The 24,824-nt window shown below is 41.1% G+C and overlaps 1 protein-coding gene across 2 annotated transcripts in view; it reads left to right on the forward strand.

Annotated features, from left to right (window-relative positions):
• The window catches only part of pkp4 (plakophilin 4), a 119,310-nt gene that overhangs the window by 47,583 nt on the left and 46,903 nt on the right, over positions 1-24,824 (forward strand). For both annotated transcript variants that reach the window (XM_049593329.1, XM_049593330.1), the window contains 4 exons: positions 9,943-9,977; positions 19,159-19,284; positions 19,748-19,941; positions 21,854-22,436. In XM_049593329.1, coding sequence (XP_049449286.1) covers positions 9,943-9,977; positions 19,159-19,284; positions 19,748-19,941; positions 21,854-22,436 — 938 coding nt within the window. The remainder of the gene's footprint in view (positions 1-9,942; positions 9,978-19,158; positions 19,285-19,747; positions 19,942-21,853; positions 22,437-24,824) is intronic.

A 24,824-nucleotide genomic window follows, 5' to 3' on the forward strand; every position in this document is an offset into this window, starting at 1 on the left:
GTTTTTTGGCCTTTTTTGTGAAAAATTTATAGGAAATGAAATGTGTCAAACACTGAGTCACAAGATCTTTGTTAGCAGATATTCTGCAACAAAAGCAGGTCTACTATAATAATATAATATCGCAGGGATGTAGAGTACATGCAGAAACAGCCACAGTGTGATGTTAGATGAACAGCTTGAGACAACAGGCTTGTACTGCACCTCTGCAAACAGCTCACCTCCAACAGGTAAACCTCTTTTATCTGTTGTGCTGTGTGATGGAAAAACACTCACAACAAAGAAACAGGGGACCTTTACCTGTGGATCAACCCACTGCTTTTAAATATCATCGACTCAAGACGAGCCATTGTCAGTCAAAGACACGCCTTTAAGTGGGAAGCCCTGCTGTATGGAGATGCAAATCCCTGCCACACTGGGCTGACACGCCGAGCCAAAGACTCAAGCTAAGCCAGCACATGTGAATGGAAGTGGGCTCTTTGTGAATCCCTGACCACTAAAGGACTGCCTATTAAACTGGAGCATTGATTTAAGCATTGTCAATTACTAGGATTATGAAGGGTTTTTTTTCCTGACCATGGTGATAAAACATTACACCCCAGTAGTTAAGTCATTAACCACCATTTAAATAATGTTTTTTCCAGTGTACCCTTACACTAGATGGTTATTGATATTGAGAACTTCCTCTTATGAGACAAACAGTAAGATAAAAGGTACTGATTACTTGGGTGACATACTGGAGGCTTGATGATTACCCAGACTACAGTAAGGGCCTGTTGAGTCACAGTTTATCCACTTAGCTCAGCTTGACAGTTTCTTTTTGCTCCCTCGCTCCCTGCTGTATTTATAGCCCTTTTTAAATAGGAATTGTGCAAAACGGGGGTGCAGTGAAATGCCGCCTACCTACTTTTGTTCATACAGAATGTGCCTTTTTCGGAGCAAAGGGGGGGCATGAGCAAGTAACAAAACGTGTAGCTCAGTGATGTACTCCGAGGGAAGCCGCGGCTGGTCAGTCCTTCGGCGATTCTCTCATGAGTTGGCCCGTCCATCACCGTTCCCGTCATTTTACGGTTAATGGCCTCTTCGTTTGCGAGGCCAAGGAGGGCACGCAATTCCTTATCTCCCCAGTTGCTCATCTTTACAGTGTCTTTCAGGTTTGCGTTTCCCTCTTGCTACTAGCTTCTCATTCCTGCTATCAGCTGTTTCCTGTTAGTCCACCGCCAGTGGGTCGCATGTGCGGCATCATCAACAGCTCCTCCCAAAAGTCATCAACAGCCCCTCCCGTGGCGGAAGGGTGCCTCGGTCTTTTTAAACCAAAAAAGGTTCCGCCAATATGTTTACCTCTACGTGGCGGAAAATCGGATCAACTCGCCAGTTGGGCTCTGTGTGTCTAACCGCTCGCAGCTTTTCGGCAAAACGGCCCAACATTCACGGAAAATCTAGCAGTGTAAAAGGGGCTGAAGATTTATTACTGTTTTTAAAAAGTGCCTGAGTGTCCAAAATGTTTATATAAAACAATGAATGCTAATGTCATTAACTAAGGCTACCAGGACCATCCCATGCCAATACCTCTGAAAACATAGACGTGTTATTTGTCCAAACATGGTCGCCCTATCATGTTTGAGCAGTTATTTGTACTAAAATGGGCCGTGATACATTTTGGTGGAAGCAGTATTTGGATAAATGACACTTGGTGTGAATTGAGGCTGTAATAGCTCTCTGTGATCTCTTCTGGCTGTGTGATAATAAGCCCTATGCCCTTACATGATGCGTCCTTGCACTCCAGCCTGCAGACCTACAAAAAACACCCACCTACTACCAGCAGATTGCTGTACTTAGAAGTAAAAGTGTCAATTTCCCCTTTCTCCCTTTTTAGATAGAGGTGCAGGTAAAGAGCAACTTCGAGTGCTGCCAAAAAGGTCTGGACAACAGCTCTCTGAAAATACACAGCCGGGCTATTTACTTTCATTTCCTCTTTAAGAAGTGCTGTGTTTTAGACCTCAATTTTAGTGTAGCCAACAACGCCAGTGATCGTATTTGGAGATATAAGCAACTTGCTTTCATGTGGTTATCCCGTGGTCGCTCACTCGCTCATGACATTTAACAACCTGAATGGCATCTCAAGATTAATTTTAGAAGAAAAGCGAGGGAACCAGGTGGTCTTTCTTTGCTCAATATAATAACAGCCTCCAACATGAAAGGGTTTTTTTTGTGTGCGCAGTCACAATAAAAATCAGCAGCCAAATCTGTTTTGTGCAGCGTTAAGCTCATTGTCATCAGTCCATCATTTGCAGGTTAACAAATGATAATGAAAACAATATTTTTCACTGTAGTTGTTGGATGTAGTAAGCTGAATGCCTGCAGAAATTGAGCACAGGTTTGACCTCTAATAAGAAGGCAATTGTCTACCAAAACAGTAACCATACTTACTAAATTAGCTGTTAATTATGAGCTTGTTGTCTCTACTAGGTTTTTAATCAATAAGATATTTTGCCCTTACAAGGTCATTGCAAAGGGTAATTTTTAACAATGGCTTTGTACCATCTTGATACTGAAGGATGACCAGTATTGAGTCTGATCCTTTAAACTTATGTTTTCATAACACAGCTACACAGCAGACACCACAGAGAGAAAGTAGGTCTGTATTCTATTTAATTTCTCATATAGTGGCAGGCTAATAGAAACAGGTCTTTATTTTCCTGCTTTATAAATTCATTTTAGAATAAAGAGATAATTTTGGTAAGAAGCCTTTTTATGTGCCCCTCTTTGTTTTGAAAATTGGCTTAAAAGTAGTTCTTTGTTAAAAAGAGAAACTCTTGTGTCAGCATTAGACGTGGCTGTTGTGACTGGTGTTGTTTGAAAAGCCGAGGGGGAAGTAATTTTCTCCTTTTTTTGTAGACATCTTTAGGTTGCCTTTGTATGCTGTAAAATGCCTACTCTAGTAGGAGCACTTAGCTGGTATGTGTGGGAGTGAATACATAACTTGCTGACATACACAGTGTGTGCTCTGCGTTGGTTTTTGACAGAATCTTGCTCCTCCTGACCAGACGACCTGTCCTAAGAATGAAGTGATTCTCCATTCCTATTCTGAACAGAGATATGTTTTAATTGATTTTGGCTGTTTCCTAGTAGCTATCATTATTTTATCTTAGCTTGATTGTCCGTCTGTCTGTCAGTGCAAATTTTTACCGCCGGATTTTTGACACATTAGCCGTCAGAAAGGGGAGGACACACCTCAGCCCCTGCACAAAGCTGATGAAAGGGAAAATATCATTAAAAGGCACTTGTGTCTTTCCTACAAATCATTTGTCAGAACTTCAATACTCGCTTCCAGCTGTTTGGCTTGCATTGCCTGTTGCAGTCCCAAAGGATAAGCTGATTATTTCAAAATATATTAACTATTAACTACTGCCACTAACTTATTAATAGACACAAAAGAAAATAGCCCTTTTCAACTGAAATACCTCTAAGGAACGTAGGAACCATTTTTGGAATTCAGGCACTTAACTTGTGTTTCAACTGGAAAAAAACAGGGTCTAAATTTAGTCTGTCCCACAAAAAGTCCCTACCTCAGGGCTAGTACTGTACTTTCTATTAGTGTTAGAAAGCACATATCACAGCATATCGCCATTAAAGCTACAGCTGGCAACTTTTACAAAAATAACTTTGTCATAATTGCTGAAACTGACACTTTATTTGGATAATGAAAAAAATCATATTCCTCTGCTTGCTAATAGTGCTTCCTGTGGCATTACAGTATGTGAACAAAAGCAACCAATCATAATTGAGGAGTTTATAAAGACCTGTTTCCACCAGATTATTTTGTTATGGTATCTTTGGAACCAAATGTACCCCTTCAGACATGGTACCTAGACCCTAGCATTTCCACCGCAAACAGTAATCTTAAATGTGGGCGGGGTTGTTGTCACTCACTGCTCTGTCCAGCACTCACCGTATTTCTTCTTTATCAGTCTGCACCTCGTTTATCGTCCACAGAATGGGGTTGCACGCCGACGTTTCAGAACAAAATAAAAAAGACTGCAGTGAGAGTCTCTCTTGATGGGATATTTAAAAATAGCAGGTTTGTGCATTTAATTCTTCCAAGGCCAGCGCAGGGGTTTAGTGTCACTGGAGCCCACAGGAACTTTGCTCCACAATGTTTTGTTTTTCTCCAAGTAAGGATAGGGACATATGCAGTTTACATAATCTGGTCGAAATTAATATATATCTTTAAACGCTGCTTGAAGATCCAATCATTACAAAAAGTGTCTGTCATCCAAGAGAGACAATAAAAACTAATGAAATTGTCAAAGTTGTGACATTGAAATTTAAGGTGTGCTGATGGATTCAGGTCGTCAACTCATGCATTGAGTAACATTACACTTAAACGTTCCACCTTAAAAGTTGCCGGCAGTCGGCCCACTGAATCAAGATATGTTTTCTCAGTCTACAGCTGCTGCGAAAGGCATCATTTCATTTTAAGTCTCAAAACCAGCCACAACTCAGCCCTGAGCAGAGTGACCCTCCACTGTTGACCAATCAACGGACTGTAGCTGCACCTTTTAGTGCCAGATCTGTGTGCTGGGTACCCCAACAGAGGGGTGACTAAAAAAGGAAAGGCAGGGAACGGTTCCATTGGTGCCATCCACAACTTTTTAGGTGGAAATGGGAAAAAAAGTGTACCTAACTAAACTGTACTGTACCGTACTGCTCAGTGGAAACAGGGCTTAATACAGATGTCGGTCATGTTGATTACTGCTCGAGAACTGAAACTGTCAAACTAGGCAGCACTGCACAAATAGGAATCAAGATTCTGTTACTTCATTGCCTATTTCTCACCTCAGATGTTTTTGAAACACATTCGAGCGTACTATTTAGTTGTATAATGAGAAAGTTTGTGACCAGACAGTCCCAAGGTGCTTTGTGTGGATGTAGTGACAGTTTTAGCAAACATGACAAAGTTATTTCCGTTAAAGTTACCAACTGTGGCTTTAAACGGCAGATTGTTGCTACTTAGTAGCTTTCAGGATCCCTCTCCGCCTCTGCATGTCTGTGGTGTGATTTGTGCAACACTCTTTGTAAGTTACAAAGAACATCACTGTGTCTCTGTTATTTCTTTGTGTGTGAAAATTGCACTTGGTGATTTAATTCCTGGGTTTAGTTTCTAAGAATGTTCAGTCAAAAAGGCCTATCGTCACCAATGAAGTGACATTTTGTCTGACAGTGCTGATAGCGGATAGAGTGTTCATGAAGAGCCCACTGTTTCTTTTTTTACCCTGCCCTTGTGTTCAAGTCACTAAAGAGCCCACTGTTAGGTGGTTTATGTTTTTAGTTGTAGAAGAAAGATCAGTACAGTTTCTTTTTCAGTTAAATTTTGAGCTTTGATGTAATGATTTTGGATACAAGCCAAAACAGCTGTAAGTAGTAAAGTGCTTTCCTTTCACCTTGCTTTACTGTTGCCACAGAGATTCAAGTACTTTAAGGTCTTTGGCATGCAAATGGCCACAAGATCTCTCAGAAACATAGGTGAGTGGTGAATAGTGGGTTAATAATCAGGTCTCTTCAGCAGAAGTCTACCTTTGTTATCCAGGTTTTTATGATATTATTCCAATAACAAGCCAAGTTTCCCATTTACATGATGTTTCGGAAATCCTGTTACTGCCAAAAGATATAATCACATGTTTTAAATAAGTGTAAATGCAGCCACTTTTCCCACCAGGGGACCAGTGGACTTCCGCCACCTCCTGGGGATCTTATAAAGAAAACATGCAACACCATTTTTACACCTTTTAAAGCTCAAGAAGGACAAATGAAATGGCTGTCACTGGACATTTGTGTGTGAATGGAGATTAGCTTCAACCAATGAGTTCACACCGCTAGGCTCAATGGCTCAGCTGGATGATGACAGAGGTGAAAGCACACTCAAGGGTTCTGATGGGAGTCATTACATTTCATGACACCTCCAGAGTTGACCACCCCCTTCATTTCTACGAGCATACAGGGTGGTGGTTATCAAACTTGACCCCTGGCGAAACTCCTAAAAGATGCAACCTCCAACCGGCCATAGGGGTTGATGGGAAATAAAGTGTCCTGTCAGGGTTAGGCCTGTTGTTTATCAGCATTGGCAGTTTTACAATCTCTTTACGCTGCCTTCACCCAGCCAGCCGGTCGGCATGCAGCACGCATGGCGCATCATCATTATGGTCGCCATTCTTCTACTTCATCTGCCATGGTTCAGTGGAGCACAACTCGCCCCAACTTCCTCTTTTTAATTGCCTGCGTGCTCATTAAAATTCAGAGAGCCGTGCTTCTTAAAGCTCATCGACTCTCACCTTAGATGGAAAAATAGCAGCAGTTGCAACATCGAGTGCTTGATAGTAATAACCAGCAAACAGAGGATATTAAAAAGAAAAAGGGGGAACGCTGCTCTGAGGTGTCCTGCTTGGCCTCTGTTTGTCATAATAACCAGCCTTGGAAAAATGGCTTTGAGAAAGTGAATGGCTATCCCTTTTGTCAGAAAGTGTTTTCCATGGTACGTACATGAGTTGTAATTATTAGGTGGCTATTAAGATGTCTCGCATGGCCGTTCTGCTTTTTTCTTTCTGCAGCAGCCTTGACTGTAAGTTATCATTGGAGTGCAATGCCTTTGCTGCATGGTTACAATGAATTTACTTTTCAGAAAAGTATGTATTTATAGAAAGAAAATAAAGATGTATGTAGCATTCAGTTAGGGTTTTTTTTTTTTTCGGTAAGCTTTCAAGTTATATTTAACATTTATGTTTTTATATTCCTTCAGTTTGCTTCTTTACAAGCATCCTAAGGTAGGATTAAAGATGATAAAAATGCGACTCAGTGTTCTCTTGATCATGATCAACTAGTATTGATCATTAACTAAACAAACGTAAATTCAGTATCTGTTGTTCTTGTTCCATATTTTAACTTTCACAGCAGTGGGAAAGAAAATATTTGTGAAACCCAGATCTAAAAGTAACTATAAATACTTTATTACACTGACTGCATCAGCGCTCTGTTCACACTAGTACTTGGAAGAAAGGCTTTCAATCATCTAACAAGCCGAAGAGCAAAAAGAAGGGCCGTTTCCACCGAAGAAGTTCCTGGTACTATTTGGGGGGCAGGAACTACTACAGGAACGTCCTCTCGCTCGGCCCTCTCAACCGCCGTGTCTCCACTGAGAGAGCGGAGTAGGAGGAAGGTTCCTGTAAAGTTACGGGCTCTGGATGTGATGTAATCGTTGCGCGACTATTCTGACCGGGGCGACGTAGCGGCGTAGGGACACCGTTAGCTGTTAGCCGATAGCGGTGTCTGTAATAACTCACTAAATTCACTAAATGGCCCATGAAAAAAAATATTTTTTTTCCAGCGGATCTCTTAGTTACAACATGATTGAGCTAACTGGAGTAGTTTCATGTCGTATCCGACAACGGGAGACAGATGACGTCCTGATGTTAGCTTTGCTGCCGCTGTTAGCTGTCCCTGTCAGCTAATGCTTTCTAGACATCGTGATTTCCCAAAACTGAATAAATACCATACATAGCAACACAAAACTGCTTTGCTAGCTCAATCATGTTGTAACTAAGATATCCGCTGGAAAAAAATATTTTTTTCCAAGGACCGTTTGAGTTTGTTTACATGACAGCGGAAGCTATATGAACGAGCTAATCCTTGTCTGCTGAGTTTTAAAAATGCCGGCTATTTTGTTGCTTTCTGTTGACGTCACGTCCCGCCTTGAGTATATCCAGTCAGCACCAAGTAACCCCCAAGCCCCAGCCAGGAGTTTTTCGGGGCCGTTCTGAGTACCTACTCTGAGGCAGGGACTTGTTTAGCCCCTGTAAAAGTTCTGGAACTCTGTCCTTCGGGGGTGATTCCTGCGGTGGAGACACGCACCAACGGCCCCGGCCCCGTAAAATTACCCCGAAGTTCCTACGGTGGAAACGGGCCTAGAGTAGCAAACATACTGCAATATGTACTGTGTAATTTTCTCCCTGCTTCCATCTTACCCCCTGGAGACACTTTCATTGCAGGAAACCGTGTAATGTTCCTGTTGTGAAGGTTTGGTCGAGCATAAGATGGATTTATACATCATCGTTAAAGAGTTATATTGTACTTATAAAAGCCAGTTCATACTCCGCATGTCCACAATGGAAGTGCTACTATAGAACAGCGTGCAAGCATATCTTGCAAGGTCGTTGGCGTGATGAGCTGCGTTATCTTCTTAGACCAGGTGGGATTACAGCGCTTCGGGTAAGCAATGTCAAATTTGTCTGTGTGTTGTTAGCACGGCTAGCAGCAGCAGCCGTTGTTCCGTGCAGGTTAACATCCAAATGCTTGAGTTGAATGTGGTTGCGCATTGCTCCAGTCGAGTGATTATATGACAGTTTTTTCTGACACAGCCTACATGCTCCATTGTTTTCATTTCCTAGATCAAAGTAATGCCAAACCGCGCTGGTTTTGTGAGAGGACATCTCTCCAGTTTCCAACCGCGCTGTTTTAAACATCCAGTCTACTCGAGCATTATCGCAGGGAGGGGGACTGCTTTCTGACAGCTCTGTAGCCCCCGCTAGTGGCAGGCGGCTGCATGACAGTTAAGCGGCCTTGTACATGAATAAAACACTAATTGGTTTTACAGACTAATATTTCTGGTGCCGACTAGCAAGGGGGCAGATGTTTAATCGTTTAGACGACTAATCATATGCATCCTTAGTGTCGAAGTGACCACTTTAAGTCCACAGGTGTCCACGGAACGCAGAAAGTATGTTGATTATTTATAGTTACATGTGCAGACTCCTAAGCGACGCCATAGTGATACTGAAAGTGAATACATTTACAACTTTTTTATAAATCCAATATGCACTTGCCAAAGCAGACCTGTTTTCTCTATGATGGAAAATGGCAGAAACACCATTTCTCCCACATCCGCTCTTATTTGGTGTGATGGGATACTTCCAGTTTTAGTGGTTTCACCAGTAAAACTCCAGCTAACCGTTGGAGTTTGCATCTTTCTGTGGCTTTCCTGCTGTGTTCAATGGATGCCCCAGGCCAAAAGTTGATGAGATGTTGCATCTGAAGAAACAAAATCAGTTCAGTCCCAATGGACAGCCATGTTCTGCCGAATGCTTGGTCTGGTGCTTTCCTGCTCTGAACTTGTCATTAGGTATGATCCTTCATCCACTGACCCAGGACGTTTCATCATCAATCTCCCACACACTGTCACTCTATCCTTTATGTTTTTGCTGCTTGGTATCCCTCAGTGTTGTTGGCAGAGTCACAAACTGTGATTGCTCTCTGGCTCGACCATTATTCTCCCGCATTATTCTCTGGAGGCTGAGGATCTCTCTGAGATTCTCTCTGTGCTGGAATAAACACATGTCAGGATCATATTCGGATGTCAGGACAGTGTGAGCTTGTACAGTGAGTGTGTGTGAATATACTGTACGATCACCTCTGATTTTACTCCTGGAGCCTGCCTTACCTGTCTGTGCTCTGTTTCTGCTCCCATCAGGATGTGTTCCCGGCCTTTTGTACTTTTAGCCTAGCATGTTTACTAAAGCTGCAGGTGGAAAAACACCTTCCAGTAGCACTTTTATAAGTTTTTGTTGTTGTTGTCAGTGCTGATGGGTCCTCAAAGACACTAGCTGTCACCAAAGGCACCTTTAGGTCTTGATAAACACAAATGATAGGAATGGACTTTACGTCTGCGTCGTTAGATCTGCTTTTAGGTGGTATACTCCGGACCTTGCTGTAGTTTTATCTCAAACACAGTGATTACCGTCTGTGACCCTGTTGTGAAAGGCCCAAGGAAAGAGTACACAAGGCCGAAAGTTGTCTCTTCCAGACAATTTCACTCATGTCCATCACTTCACTGTCTCTCTGGTTTGTAGTGCATTTATTAACTCTTTTTTTCCTTCTCCTGTTTCCCCCATACAGCTCGTCTGAGAAGTCCCTGCCTTGGAGAACTGCAGGTATGTCAAACTCAAACACTAAAATGATTTGATCCCCCATCCTAACAAAATCTGTTTATACCATCCACTTTCACCATCTGCATTAGCAGTCAGGTCATAATTGGTGTTCTCTACACTCAAGCATTGAAGCATTATGCGTGGTCACAGTATTTGTCATAATAATAATGTGGAACCATGAATTACTGCTCAGTGCTCACTCCATTGTGTTTTACTGCAACATAGTAGGGTCACAAGTGCACCTACTATCTCAGGGACACTTTTTGCTGTGGATGTCATTCAGTACCAAAACACAAAGCCTTATTCAGATTATCTTTATGGGTTTGAAGCAACCTATGGCTCTCATTCTTTTGTATGAAGTGAGCTTACATTACACACACGCCTACATTTTCAGAAAATAAAACAGGCTGCAGTGAGAGTCTCTCTCAATAGGATATTTAGAAATAGCAGGTTTGTGTCTTTCTAAAGCAAGCTCAGGGGTTTAGTGTTGCCGTAGCCCACAGGAATAACACTCTATATATATACATATATATATATAAACGCTTATCGCTTAACACGGTATAAACAGTTGTTAGATAAGCCTCAAAACCAGCCACAACTCAGCCATGAGCACAGAGTGACCGTACGCTATTGACCAATCAACAGACTGCAGTGTTCACAGCTCCACCTTTTAGTACCAGATCTGTGTGCTAGGTACCCCAACAGCAAGGTTACCAAAAATGGGGATGGTATGGAACAGTTCCATTGGTACCATTCACAACTTTTCACAGTGGAAATGGAAATAAACCGCCCTCAACTGTTCTGTACTGCACTGCAAGGTGGAAACGGGGCATATGTCCGAACATGCGCTTACAAACTTACACAACTCATGTAGTATAATCCAAGTCACAATCATCCAGTCGTTTGCTCAGTTCTTCCCAGCCAGACAGCTCTTTCCAACGGGGAATTGAATGTAAAGTGAAACTTATCTATGCTCTCTTCAAAGCCAGACTCAATTGACAAAAACAATAATTTTACCTCACAGAACACGGGAGCTACTGGTCTACCACTGCCTCAGTTAGTGTCTTTGTGTTGTGGCATGTACTTGGCTGTTAGTTCATATTCACCAAAGTCACATCATAACAAAAAACAAACTACAGATTGAGGCAGTGGTGGACCAGCTGCTCTCGTTTTCAAAGAGGTAAAACTACTGGTTCTGTCAATGGAGTCTTGCTTTGAAGAGACCATAGATAAGTCTCACTTTTCGGGCTGTCTGTTTAGGATGTCCCGAGCACAATTGGTTAAACGTGTCTTAGATTATCCTGCACAAGTTTAACAAGCATTAGTAAACAGATGTTTTGGTATAGTTTTGCTGATGTTAAACGCAGTCGAGTATGACTTGAATTCATCAGGAATTTTCTCAGTTTTTGAGATCCTTCGTTTCAATGTGAGAAAAACATTCCAATTCAGTGTAAAATGGGTGAGTAGTTAATAACAATGGTTATCTGGAGGCTAGAGTATTCCTTTAAGACATGTAATCTGTGATCAATAACAACTGTCAGACATGACTGCCCCTCTGTTTACATATTCTTGCTTTACCTTATGAGGTTCTGAATGACAGCAGAATAGAGCGTTGTGTTCTGTATCACACTGATTAGATTGGGACATATGTAATATAAGCACTGTTCAGCTAAGTGCTTTTGAAATATTATTTAATATTGGCAGAGACTGTGTGTGTGTGTGTGTGTGTGTGTGTGTGTGTGTGTGTGTGTGTGTATCCATTTGTATGCGCTCAGCTGTGTGTGTAGTGCAGTGCAGGCATGTTTTACATTTCCTCAACAATCATCGCTAACATGAGGCATTGCAACCAGGCACACAGTAATGGGCAGCCTGAGGCCTATTCTTGTTTTAATATTTATCTAAGCTATTTCTGCCCATTCTCACACAACACCATCAGTGATGTGCAGCAGAAGGATCTTTCTCAGAACCCTTTGGCCTCTGTTTGTTTAGACCACATCCTTGAAGGATCTTCAGCAGAGACCAGATAATGAATTGAATTTACTAATGTATTTCATGGCTTATTAATTGCGTAGTGGAACTTGGCGAATTTCTGCAATGGTCATTAATCTTTTATTGTCGATCCCGTCAGAAAAGCCTGTGGGGGGTTATAGTTGTACATATGCACTGGGAATATTAATACTACACAGTTTTCTCATTTGCTGCCCATTCCCCATTTCCTTGCTGAATGTATTTCATTAGTGTTTGAACAGAGCCGGGGACTAATCACAATCACTGTTTTGCTTTGTATTGATTTCTCATTGTACTGTAGATGATAAATGATAGTCAGATGTGGTAATGTACTTTTTCCAATCTAAATGAATTAAACCCTAAATGTGTGGCACAGAGCATAATGGGCCACGTTTGTCTGTGAGGCTTATTGGCCTCATCAGACACCGTATGTCTCAGCTGTCTTAAGAGTTTGGATAGAAGTGTTACTGTGGAAACAAGCCTTTTAGCCCCAGGAAATGTCAATGCAGTCACACCTCATGTCCACCGAGAGTAGAAGACAAACACCGCAGAATGAGAGCTTTCTCTCTGTTTGTTTCTGTCCCCTGTCTCTTTTAGTTTCGCTGCTTTTTCATCTTCATGTCATTTAAAATGAAAAGTGACTGTGTGCATACTCGGGATCTAGCCACATTTTTGTAATTCCCCTTTTAGACAACAGTCATGTGTACTAACTCTTCAACATGTTTAAAGAGCAAATTGTAATTTGCATTTCTTACAGAACTTGTCCTTAAAGTTCAAGTGAAATCTGGAGGGACTTCAGCTTCTGTGCTGAGATGTATTTCCCAGTAAAACGGAATAGAGATGAATGAATGAACAAATAAGTACGAACAATAATAATAATAAATTATTTTGGAAATGAAAACAAACGGTTTGATTGCTGTGGCCGTGTCATAACAGCGAGGCCCCAACAGTGTTAGCCGACGGGATAGTGGTATCTGGCAGGATGAGAGAGATAAAGCACATCGTAGCCTCCATGTAATGTTAGCTCCTGAAGCAGTCCACTGTAAATGTCTTTGTCTTGTCCATAATCTCAAGTTCCCATTAGAGGTGTGCCATATCATATCGTGATACTCACAATATTAACACTTGTTGGCGTTGATGCCATAGTGTTACTGTTAACAAGCGTGGCGGAAAACAAAATTATTACAGACTGAGCGTTGATTCCAAAGAGAGGAGCAGCTTCAGTAGTGTGGAATTAACTATGGCGTCCTGAATGTTTCATGACCATCCCCGGACTTCTCAGACTCTTTAAGGGATTTACCGCTCAGACCGATCTCATTCAGCGGCTCCTCTGGCAGCAGCACAGTGTCTCTCCCTCTCCTCTCTTGCCTTGCACACACAGGAGTCGGTGTAGTTTTCTCATACACCTTTGGTAATGTTAACCTACGTGACACTCATGGCTTAACAAAAAACTACATATATGCAAATGTGCAATAGTTCTGGTAACATAACAGCCTGTCACAGGTTACAGCGTGATGACTAGAGGAGAAATGGCAGAGAATGAAGGTCCAGGTCAATCATTTAGGATTTTGCTAAAAGAAAGAAACTGTCTGTTTATTTACACATATATAGATCCCAGTACACTTTTTTGTATTTGGAAGCTGTTTAAATGTGTAATTAGTGGTAGATTTTATTTTGTTGAACTATTAATATTGTATATAGAATCTGAATCTCACTCTGAGTTATTGTTGTTGTCACAAACTAAAGAAATGAGAGATAATTCTTGTTTAGTTTTTACTGAATATTTGAAGGCCAACAGGTTAAAATTTAAAACTGTATCACTTATTTTGCAATTCTATGTTCTTAATTTTTCTATTTTTTAATGATTTTTACTGGTTTTTCATATCGTCAAGAAGCTGTCCTCAAAGTGAAGAAATTGTAGCCTGTGGCCCGTAACCACGGTATTTTGGGTATATGAAGACACACTGATGTACCATGTTGTTGCTAACTAGCTGACTAGCTCTGTGTGGCTAAAAGTTGCAGATTTAGTGATGGGAGGATGTCACGATATAATTGATTGGAATTGGTTGGTACTAGCTTGCGTAATCTTTTTTTTTTTGTGTCACAGGAAGAAAATATGATTAGAGTTTGATATTAAAATATGAATATGAATTGAGTTTTTGGCCCTATCTTGTTAAAATGGTGCACAAAACGTCCAGAGAGGTGATACAGAAGGGTTAAAAAGGCATTTTTATTTAATCGCAACTGGTTTAAAAGTTAATGGATGATTTCATGTTTTTAACAAGCTATATTAGCAGACGTTGTTATTATTGTTACTGCAAATGTGATATGTAATGTATTTAACATCAGTTACTCACCAAGACACCTGCCCAGCTCTCCTCTGGTTCTACTCACGCCACAGCTCAGTTTCTCACCAGTAGCAATTATCTCTGCTCTTTTTCTTCTTGTTCTCAGCCCATTGGATGCCTAGCAGGCTCGTAATTATACTGCTGTGGTCCTTTTTATATGCTTATGAATATGTATTTTCAGCCTCACCAGTCTCAGAATTAGCACAAGAATCCAGATTTATTATCAGTAAACTTGACCCAGCATGGCCACTCTCCATTATGTGACTTGTCTGGTTTCTCAGTTTTAAGGTAGACATGAAACGTGCCCAACAAAAACAAGTCCAAATGCCGCTGTGGTTTATCCACAGATATATATTTTTTAAATTCATATAATATTTCAACACATAACTGGGGACAGCAACCTAAAACAATCCTGTAAAATGCCAACAAAAAGTGATCTAACACATTATGAATAGATAAGAAAATGTATTGGGTGCCACGGGGGGCTTTACGAACTGGGGTTAGTGAGCTAAAGCAGTAGAGATTAACATTCAACTGCACAATAAGTTTTAATATCTACCAACAAGGTAACCTGTAAAAGAGCTCGCAACTCTTTTCTACAGTGTCTTAATGAAAATACTCAACATTAAACAACATTAAATTATTACATATAAAAGACCTGATTATGAATGCCAGAAAACCCTATCATACATGGGCAACCGGAGCCAATAGTGTTTCATCTTCAGTGTGTGAAAAAGAGCTTCTGTCTCTCTTTCTTTCTTGCTGTCTCCCGCTCTTCCTGTTCCTCCTCTGTTCTGGCTTTTTGGCATCTCATTTATCAAACAGGGTCAAGGCTCAGTGCAAAAACCCTGTGGTCTGAAACGACACACTGTGTGCCAGACGGAGAGTCACTGCCAGGGTGGAAGGAGACAAAAGACTTGTTCATTCGTGTCATTACTTACATTTAAAGGACATATGAATGCTTTTTGATCTCAAAGGACCGTCTCTATGTTTTACTGTAAATATTTTAACAAGTCTCTTCTATTGCCTGCATGATATGTGAATGATTAACGTTTCTCTATATGTCAGGACATATCACCAAAGGGCACTGGGATAGTTAACACTATGTAATAACCATAACCAATTGTTATTTTACAGTTAACAAACAATGAAATTTAATGAATAATGTTTACTAATTATTAGTAATGCATGATTTATAATATTTTAACAGTCTATTGTTTTACACATTATAACTTTTTATATACTATATTACAGTCTTTATTGACTATTTACCAAGGTATTGTAATCATCAGTTGCAACTATATACTACTACTACTACTGCTACTACTGCTGCTGCTAGAGTTGCAGCAGCCTGAAGCATAAATGGAAAGTAAAAACGTAAAAATAAATAAATAAATAAATAAAGAGTTTCAGACTTGTATCAGGAAGTAAGAGCTAGTTAAAAGCTAAAGTGAACAGATACGTTTTTAGCTTTCTTTTAAAAATATTTACAGGTAGCGTGTTCCATAGCTTTGGGGCGTAATTGACAAAGGCTGCATCCCTGATCTTCTTCCGTCTGTCACTGGGAACCTCCAGTAAACCAGCAGCAGATGATCGCAGTACTCTTGAGGGAAACGGTTAACAAGGGAGTTAGCAAAGTAGCTCAGTCCCAGCCCATGTGAGCTTTGTATACAATGAGGAGGAGCTTAAAATCAATTCTAAATCTAACGGGAAGTCAGTGCAGAGCAGCAACGACTGGCCTGATGTGCTCTCTCCTCTTGGTACTGGTTAGTAGCCGAGCTGCAGTTTTGACTGAGCTGAAGTCTCTCAGTGGTGTTTTTTGGGAGGCCAGTAAAAAGTGCGTTACTGTAATCGAGTTGGCTTGAAATAAAGGCATGGATCAATTTCTCAGCATATTTTTCGTTCAGAAATGGTCATACCATGGCTATGTTCCTGAGGTGGAAAAATGATGTTCTCATCAGCTTGTTAATGTGGGACTTGAAGCTTAGATCTGAATCAAGGATCACGCCAAGACTTGTAACCACAGATTTAATCCAGGGAGTTAAATTTCCCAGATTATTAAGAAGCATTTCTCTTTTTGTTTTAGGGCGGACAAGTTTTTTAAGAAATTATTGCTCATCGATTTATTTATTGCCAAAAGGCAGGTAGTAATGGAGTTTATGGCCACAGCATTGTTTGGTTCAGCAGAGATGTACAGTTGCGTGTCATCTGCGTAACTACAGGTATCCAAATAATGTTTATAGTAGACTAATGATTAATTATTGACAAATACTTAATATAGTATATAAAATTATATAATGTGTGCAACAGTAAACTGCTGAAACACTATAAATTAAAGCATTACCAATAATTAGTAAACATTATTATAATTTCATTGTTTATTAATGATAAACGTTTGATGAACTATCAACTTACCATTTATAAATGATGGTTATTATACAGTGTTACCTTGGGGTGCAATGCCCGACCAAAGCATATTCCTCAGTACGTGCCCCTCAAACCTCTGAAAAATATTCAAATAAAAAGAAAAAAATGAGATTGATTAATAATTGCCGATCCACTGCAATGTGTGAAAATTCATTGTAAGTACTGAGGAAAGTTTTCAATGACCCCAGGAAAGAGAGGCTCTGAGGGTGCTGCAGTAACCACCCACCCCCAGCTGGATGAGGTGTATTATGTGTATTATTATCTCTATCTGTCACACTACCTCTCCTGGTCGCTGTCACCTGCTGTATATTTCCTTTTAATTAATTCAAGCAGCACAGGTTTACCAGATGGTTTCCTATACTATTTTGTTTAGTGTCCTCTGTAGTAATTTGTCTGCAGGCCTATTAGTCTGTGGTGGCAGGAAGGTTTGGACCACATTCAGACAGGCTCTCTGGCATAAACAATATATAGTTCAAATCCAGCTTTCAACTAACAGCAGCAGTTTTGTCATGGGTGACTCTGTGGTGTCAGTGTTGTCATACTGATGAGTGAAGGAGCCCACATTTCTCAACTATGATGTTTTCATACTGTCATGTTGCTTTGCTGACAAAACGTCACCTGGTTCTGTCAAGGTGTGATTTACAAGTTAGAATCACATAAAAGATCTGCATACTGTATTAAAAGCTCTCGGCTATTGTAACCTTGCAACATTTCAATCTAACAGAGGTTTTTTGAGGCATTGTCAACTCGCTATCACAAAGCAGAACAAGCAATATATAGACACAGACATATTCATCACTCAGGTGTTTGTGTTTATATCTTTTATAAATCTTTTAGATGGAAACAGTGCACACTAAAAATGCAGGAAGCTTTTAATATAGTGTGCAGATCTTTTGACTGATTCTTGCCTTCATTTGATTTTTTGATCAAGCACCTGTGAAAGGTTTTTGAATGTGCACACCCTCCACTCTATATGTTCGTGATTTACAATGTTACAAAGGCATTATGACCTTGAGTCTTTTGCACGACAATTTAATTAAGTTCACCTGTGATGCTGTGGTATCATTGGATTAATTACAAAATAGTCCATACCCATTGAGTGCACAGTTGCCCACGCACAGTTCCACATGGTGTGTGTTTGGGATACAGGTCATAGGAAATTGCAGATTAAATAGTCAACTGCACCCATTAAGAAGAGCAATGTATTCAGACAGAGTTTTTGTGAATTTGATAGTATGATTGCTTTATTGAAAGTACAGTAGTACCATAGCCAATAGTGGGATAGTTAGTGGGCTAAAACTGTACATTAGTAGTTGAGGTAGCATGTTTCCTCTGGCTACAGGACGTGAATACATCTCACCATCAACCAGCCCATAAATCTTTTGCCTTTTTGCTCCAGAATTCTTAACCAGGGATAGATATTTTGTCAAAAACAGAAAAAGACAAAGAAAGAGAGACAGTAAACAAGAAACAGTGAGTGGGTGAGTGAGACGGCAAGACTAAACAGAAACTAAAATTTATAAGGTTGTTATTTTAAGCAGGGTTATGTATTAAATTAGAAACGGCAGCGCTGTTGAAAGTGACACAATTTGCAAGGTGTTTTGCAAATAGTGAGGATGTTTGATACAGAACTTTCTGAAGGTGCAGAGGAAAGGCAGGCCGTGCCAAATGTGTATTGTGGCAGTCTGCACTGAGACCTGCTTGAGTCCCATCTGTAAATGGGCAAACACCCTAATATCTTCAGAGGTGGAAGTGCAAAATGCCAGGTTGTCAAACACCACACTAGGCTTATGTGTCAACAGATTTATTCAACAGGTCAGCTTGGGCAACAAGGTGGCTTTTTCATGGGATTCGACTCTCGTTCTCACACCAGCTAATCGGGCAGGATTTGACAGACCCTGGCTGCCAATGTTTGCCTCCCTGTTCCCCTCCACTTGCTGCCTATTGTTGTAGTGATTGCAGAGTAACCCATTGACACTGGTCACGCTTAACTAGATTGTGATTATGGGGAAACATTGCGCACGGGGACATCAGAGGGCTTATTCCAGTTCCTGTTTGCCACACTGGTTGTTTTCATGCGTGACAAGAAGGGGGACGTAGGGAAATGTTCGGGCAGTGAAACTATTTAGAGCATAGCTGTATGCATAGTTGGAGTGACATGCTACCCAACTTTGCCTTCCCAAATTAGTATGGCAGTAAAATTTAATGACTCCAACTGTACACAAGCGTGAAACTAATGTTGCAGAAATTATTGTCTGTTATTGTTTCCTCTCAACTCCATCAATTGTTGACTGCTTTATTGGCTATTATAATCTTTCCATTCAAAGCCAGAACTCTGTAATTGTTTCAGACTCGAAGCTCTTTCTCTGTGTCTGACTCCCTGCTCTACTGTGTCTTCCCAGATGCCTCCGCCTCAGGGGACACCAAGTCTCGGGTGACTGACAGCTCCCAGTCGCCCAGCTACCGCATCAGGACTGAGTCAGAGCAGGTGTCTCTGTACTCCCCGGAGCAGTCCTCCCTCCATGAAAGTGAGGGTCTGTTATTGCCTTCCCTCTATCGTCTGCAGCCTATCTTTTCCCTAACTCGCATCGTTTTCTTACCTCAGCATTGTCCATCTAAGCGTATGTGGCAATCCTCCCACTACAAATTGTGTCTTTACCTCTCTTCTGGTGAGACAGAAAGCGTGTTCCGTCCTGCACCTCTCTCTTTTCCATACTTTATACTGTAAGTGTCACTGATAACAGCTGATCTCTCAGCACAGCTTATGAAAGCCTGAATGATGTAACATGGCAGACTGAATTATAGGGGTGGCAGAACAGTTTTCCTCCTGCTGTGCCATTTGTCATTAGTAATACTGTCTAGGTAAAGGTCATGTCTATTATGAAACCATGTATGATGTGTCTGTTTCCTTCTTCTTCAATCCCTCTCCTCTCTTCTCTCTGTCTTTCCATCTCTCATTTTTATCTTCTTTTTTGGTCATGTTCTCTTTAGGGTCTGCGGGGAATTCGCGTAGCTCAACTCAGATGAACTCGTACTCGGACAGTGGCTACCAGGATGCCAGCAGCGGCTACCTCAGCAGCCAGAACCTGGGCAAGGCTGAGCTGAGGATGCAGCACTCCTTCCCTGGCGCCGGCACTGGTACCCTGGGGAGGAATGCCAGGGCCGAGGGCCAGGCTTCAGCCCAGGTACTGCCAGCAATCTACGTCCAACATATTGCTGTTGTCAAGCACAAAATACATCTCAAATGTATTATCCTCTGAGTAAGACTACCGTCTATTCAGTATATTTTTTAATTTGACCGTCATTGTTCACAGTGTTCAAGGGCTTGTGAAATTTAATTACATAACTGACTGTTAGCTTTTAATTCATGACAACAAAAGAGAAACATCAAAATTGCTGTTGCATGTTTTTCAGTGAAGGTAGGGACGTAATGCTTAAAGGCACAGAAGGTACACAGTGCACCAAGCACGGCGACTTAATCATGCTTCATACAGTGTTGTACACACAGACCACTGAGAAACCAAATGGCACTGTCACACACAACAGAGTGGGGGGTGGAAGAGAGGAAATAAATGCAGCCTAGAGTAAAGTCATGCCCTGTAATAAATTGGTTTACATAATGCTGTGTTATTCAGCATGTCAATGTCATGACACACGTCAATTTATAGCAGAGATTACAACATGATTGTTAATAGGGGTGGGATGATACAAGATTTTATCACAGATTACGATAAAAACACTCACATTAAGTTGACCATGGTGAATTTCCATTATGGGGATAATGGTGAATATCATGTCCAGCAGCACCCCAAGAGACTGCCTGTCAACCACCATTAAAAGAGACGCTGCAAAAACAACCTCAAAAATGTCAAAGATCTTTATCAAGGACGCCATTTCAAATACTCAAAATAGATAGCGTTCACTAAAAAAATGAGTGTGCCCGATCTGTAATGCAAAAGATATTTGTTTCTTAACTAAATGTAAGGTAAAGTGATTCCAGTTTGTTTTAGAGTCATTTTAAGAGTTTGAAGCACATTTTGATGATTGGGTAATTATCATAATTGTAGTTACTTTTGGCCAGGCTAATCAGGACTTGAATTTTTTTTTTATCATCCCTTGCCTAATTGTTAATGATTACATAGATCCTGAAGGACTTAAGAAAATGCATGTAGTCGCATTGTAATGCCTCCGTGCCAGCGACTGCCGTTATGACATTATGACATTATGTTTCCAGGTCTGTACGTATGTACATCCCAATGTTGTAAATGCTATATATCAGGAGCACCTTGAGAGAGGCTCTTCAAATTTGGCACAAACGTCCACTTGGATTCAAGGATGAACTGATTAGATGTTAGTGGTCAAAGGTCAAGGTCACTGACCTCATAAAATACGTTTTCAGCCATAACTCAAGAATTCTTGCGCTATTTGTGACAAAATTTTACATAAATGTCTAATAGGCTAAAACGAGGAAGTGATGAGAGTTCGTATGCCAAAGGTCAACTTCACTGCGACATCATTATGTTACTGGCCACCGTTCAACGCCATAAGCAACAGAAGGGGAGAACTGAACTGGTGACACCAATCTTGGGTGTCCACCTTGAAACTGTGCTGATCGTACAGATCTCCTGTTTTGCTGGGTTGAAGATATGTCTGAAGCATCCATGTTTTAGAATATGCAACTTCTTTGCAGTAACATCCATATCTGAAGCATTGTCTCCTGTCATGGTTTGTGTTGTGTCCCGCTCCTGTGTTAGTCCACCGGAAACTCATTGGTTTTGCTGATACTGAGCTTCAGGTGATTGTTGTTGCACCATGTGACAAAGCTCTCTATCAGTCCTCTGCACTCCTCTGTATAAGTGTCTCTTAGTGATGACAGTATGTTTCTCACCGAAAATTATGCCCTGGAATTATACGTTAATATAATGGCAACTTCCATTTCGCCTAAATATACTTAATACCTTTTCATTAAAGTCCCTCAAATCCTCACTACATATGTCATGTTAATCTGGACAGACATGGATTTTAACCGGAACTTGACTGGTTGGTCCAGACATACAACCACCAGGCAGTAATTCAAGTTTTCTTTCTGACTTGCAGGCTCCAGCAGTCACAACAGCAGTGCCTGGTCGTGCTATGCGGAGGGTAAGCTCAGTGCCTTCTCGCTCTCACTCGCCAGCCTACGCCAGCAGTATGTCCCCCTCCCGCGGCTCCCTGCGTACCTCAGTTGGCAGTGCCTACGGCTCCCCCATCGTAACTGAACCCAAACCTCTCTCCAGCATCTTCTCTACGACCTTGCCCTCTGCTCAGCGCACCAGTACCACCGGCGGGGGTGGCAACAACTCACCCTACTCCACACAGAAAAACTCCCCTGCTGCACTACGACGCATGGGCTCCACGAACTCGCGATCGGGGAGCGCCAGCCGGACAACATCGCCCTATCAGGCCTCTGCGGGGTCATCATCGGGCCGCATGGGCTCGCCGCTGACGATGGTGGAGAGCATCAACCCTCCACTGACCAAGCAGCCTACTCACTCATCGTCTCCAGTCAGAGCTAGTATGACTGCCGTGCCTCAGCACTACAGCTCCACTCTGCCCCGCTCCATGCTCCACAACACTGACCCCTATGGACCCCAGAGTTACGACATTTACGAAAGGATGACGCGACCTGACAGCCTCACAGGTGCTCATGCATACACACACATACACATAGACACACGCTGCTATTTATAGCGTATGAGCGCAGAAACCTGCTTAGACTCACTTAGACTCTCATATCTGTAGATAATAACTATTTACAGCTGGCTATGTTGTTTTGCTGCAGTGTTTTGTATACAAAAGGTCCAAGAACAACAGCAGTAGTAAAATAGCACCTGTCACATCAGAGAGAAAAAGAGAACATGGTGCTTTCCTGGCTGTCCCTTCTTTTCCACTGTCTCATAGCTGTGTGAATCTCTATATGCCATAATGTGTGCATGGTGTGTATGTGGGTGTGTCCGTGCTTGTATAGAGCCACATCTCCAACATCAGTAGTAGAGCGAATACAGGTTTAGATAAAATGCTTCCATATATTCAGATTTTCCTTTAAATGATGAAATACACAAGGAATTTTTTTTTTAATACACAAACATAACTAAAGAATTTACAACAGACATAACACACATACATATCTATAAACCCACATGCACATATGTAATTCCAATACAACAACTAATCACCTCTGCAACAGCTGAAAAAATTTTTTTAATTTCCTGTGCAGGAAATAAAAGAAAAAGCCAGATAAGTTGTGATGTAATAGAAAAAACTACTCCTATTATCTTTTTTCTCTACCTTTCATAATTATCTTTACCTGCAAATAATAATGTTTGAGAAGTAAAATAAAGGATCTCATAACGTTTTTTTCAAGAAATTCTTAATTTAAGCTGTGAGCATCAGAAGTTATCGTTTGTCAGTGTATATATATATTTATATATGTCAGTGATTAATAGAAAATATTAATCTAGTAGAAAAGAAATATACACTTTTAGCATGGAATTCAGCTTTTTAGGCCGCTACATAATTTCTTTTCATAAAGTCTCCTGAACTTCTTGAGTAGAGGATTTTGTGATACGGGCTGTAAATATTTGGACAGTGATACATTTTCTTTTGGCCTGTTGTTGGCTCTGTGCGCAGCATACTGAATCTGAAAATAAACAGAGACTGTGAGGTCGGCGGTTGTCCTGGAGGGGAGCCAGAACATAGTTCCTGCAAGAAGACAAATATTAGCTCAAAGAGTATAATAGACTGCTAATCATAGTTAGGTTTGCTGTTAATAATAGAATCAGGTAGTTGTGATATAGTAGCCCACACAGCTAACATGTGGCTGTGAAGTATTTCTTTCATTCAGTGTCCAGGTGTGTGGGATTTAGGGAGATATATTGGTAGAAATTTAATATAATATAGGTATGTTTTTCTTAGTTTAGGATCACCAGGAAATAAGAATCATTGCGTTTTTGTTACCTTAGAATGAGCCTTTATATATACATAAGGAGCGGGTCCTTGTCCACGGATATCTTCATGTTGCACTGCTGTATTTGTATAGTAGCCCTGAGTGGACAAGCCAAACACTGGCTCTATATAGGGCCATTTTTGCATTTTCTCACAGCCACTTTAGATAGCAGCCCCTCTGCAACAAACAGCGTCGGAGAACACTGATTTTTGAATGTGAAACTATTATTTAGCCTTTTTTTTAACAAGTTCTAATCACCTGGCCTTTGTTTTGGAGAGGAAAAGACCTTTGTGGGTAATTGACCCTTTGTGAAGTCCTACCCTCCGACGCAAACTGGCCAATCATAATGTAACATTGGGCCGACTCAGACCAGTGTCCGACAACAACACGGCTGTGCTCCATTGACTCTAATGCAATCCTTTCAGACTTCCTTCGTTTTCAGGATGGTTTTGTGGATTTGGAGCTAAATGTTGTGCCTGGGGCACGTCGTGTATTAATGATACTTGTTACCTGGAGAGGTTGGAAAAAGATATACGTTTCTTCCCTGTTCCAAAACCAAAATCAGACCCTGAAAAGTGTAGGGTTAGCTAGCTAGCTCCTGAAGATATAGCCTACTGAATGTATACACATGCTGCTTTTGCTTTTTAATGATTATAACAATGAAAGAAATACAGACCCTGCTGTACAGGAACCAGTGAAGGGAAGCAGGGAAACTTTGCTGATATTCAATAAGCTGTGTGTCATCACAGTGTGCACAGATGAATGTTGTTTGACTTCCCCTGGAGATCCCTGCCCGTCCAGAGGCGGTTAAGGTGCTGGCAGCGGCATGGGGGTGAAGCCAAACACCGTTCATCTGCACACACTGTGATGCCACACAGCTGGTTCAATATCAGCAAAGTTCCCCTTTATATTCATTGTCTTCTGTGATGATCAGCAGTGATGTGGTGGTTCGCTTTTACACTGTGATCTGTAGCCTGTAGTTCGGCTTTAGCTTCTAACTATCTTTGTCTTTTTAACCTGTTGTTGCCACTGAGTCAGTTTGACATCCTGGATATATATGCTTCAAACACAGACTGCAGACCC

This window comes from Epinephelus fuscoguttatus, linkage group LG13 (assembly GCF_011397635.1).
Source record: "Epinephelus fuscoguttatus linkage group LG13, E.fuscoguttatus.final_Chr_v1".
In the NCBI taxonomy this organism is placed as follows: domain Eukaryota; kingdom Metazoa; phylum Chordata; class Actinopteri; order Perciformes; family Serranidae; genus Epinephelus; species Epinephelus fuscoguttatus.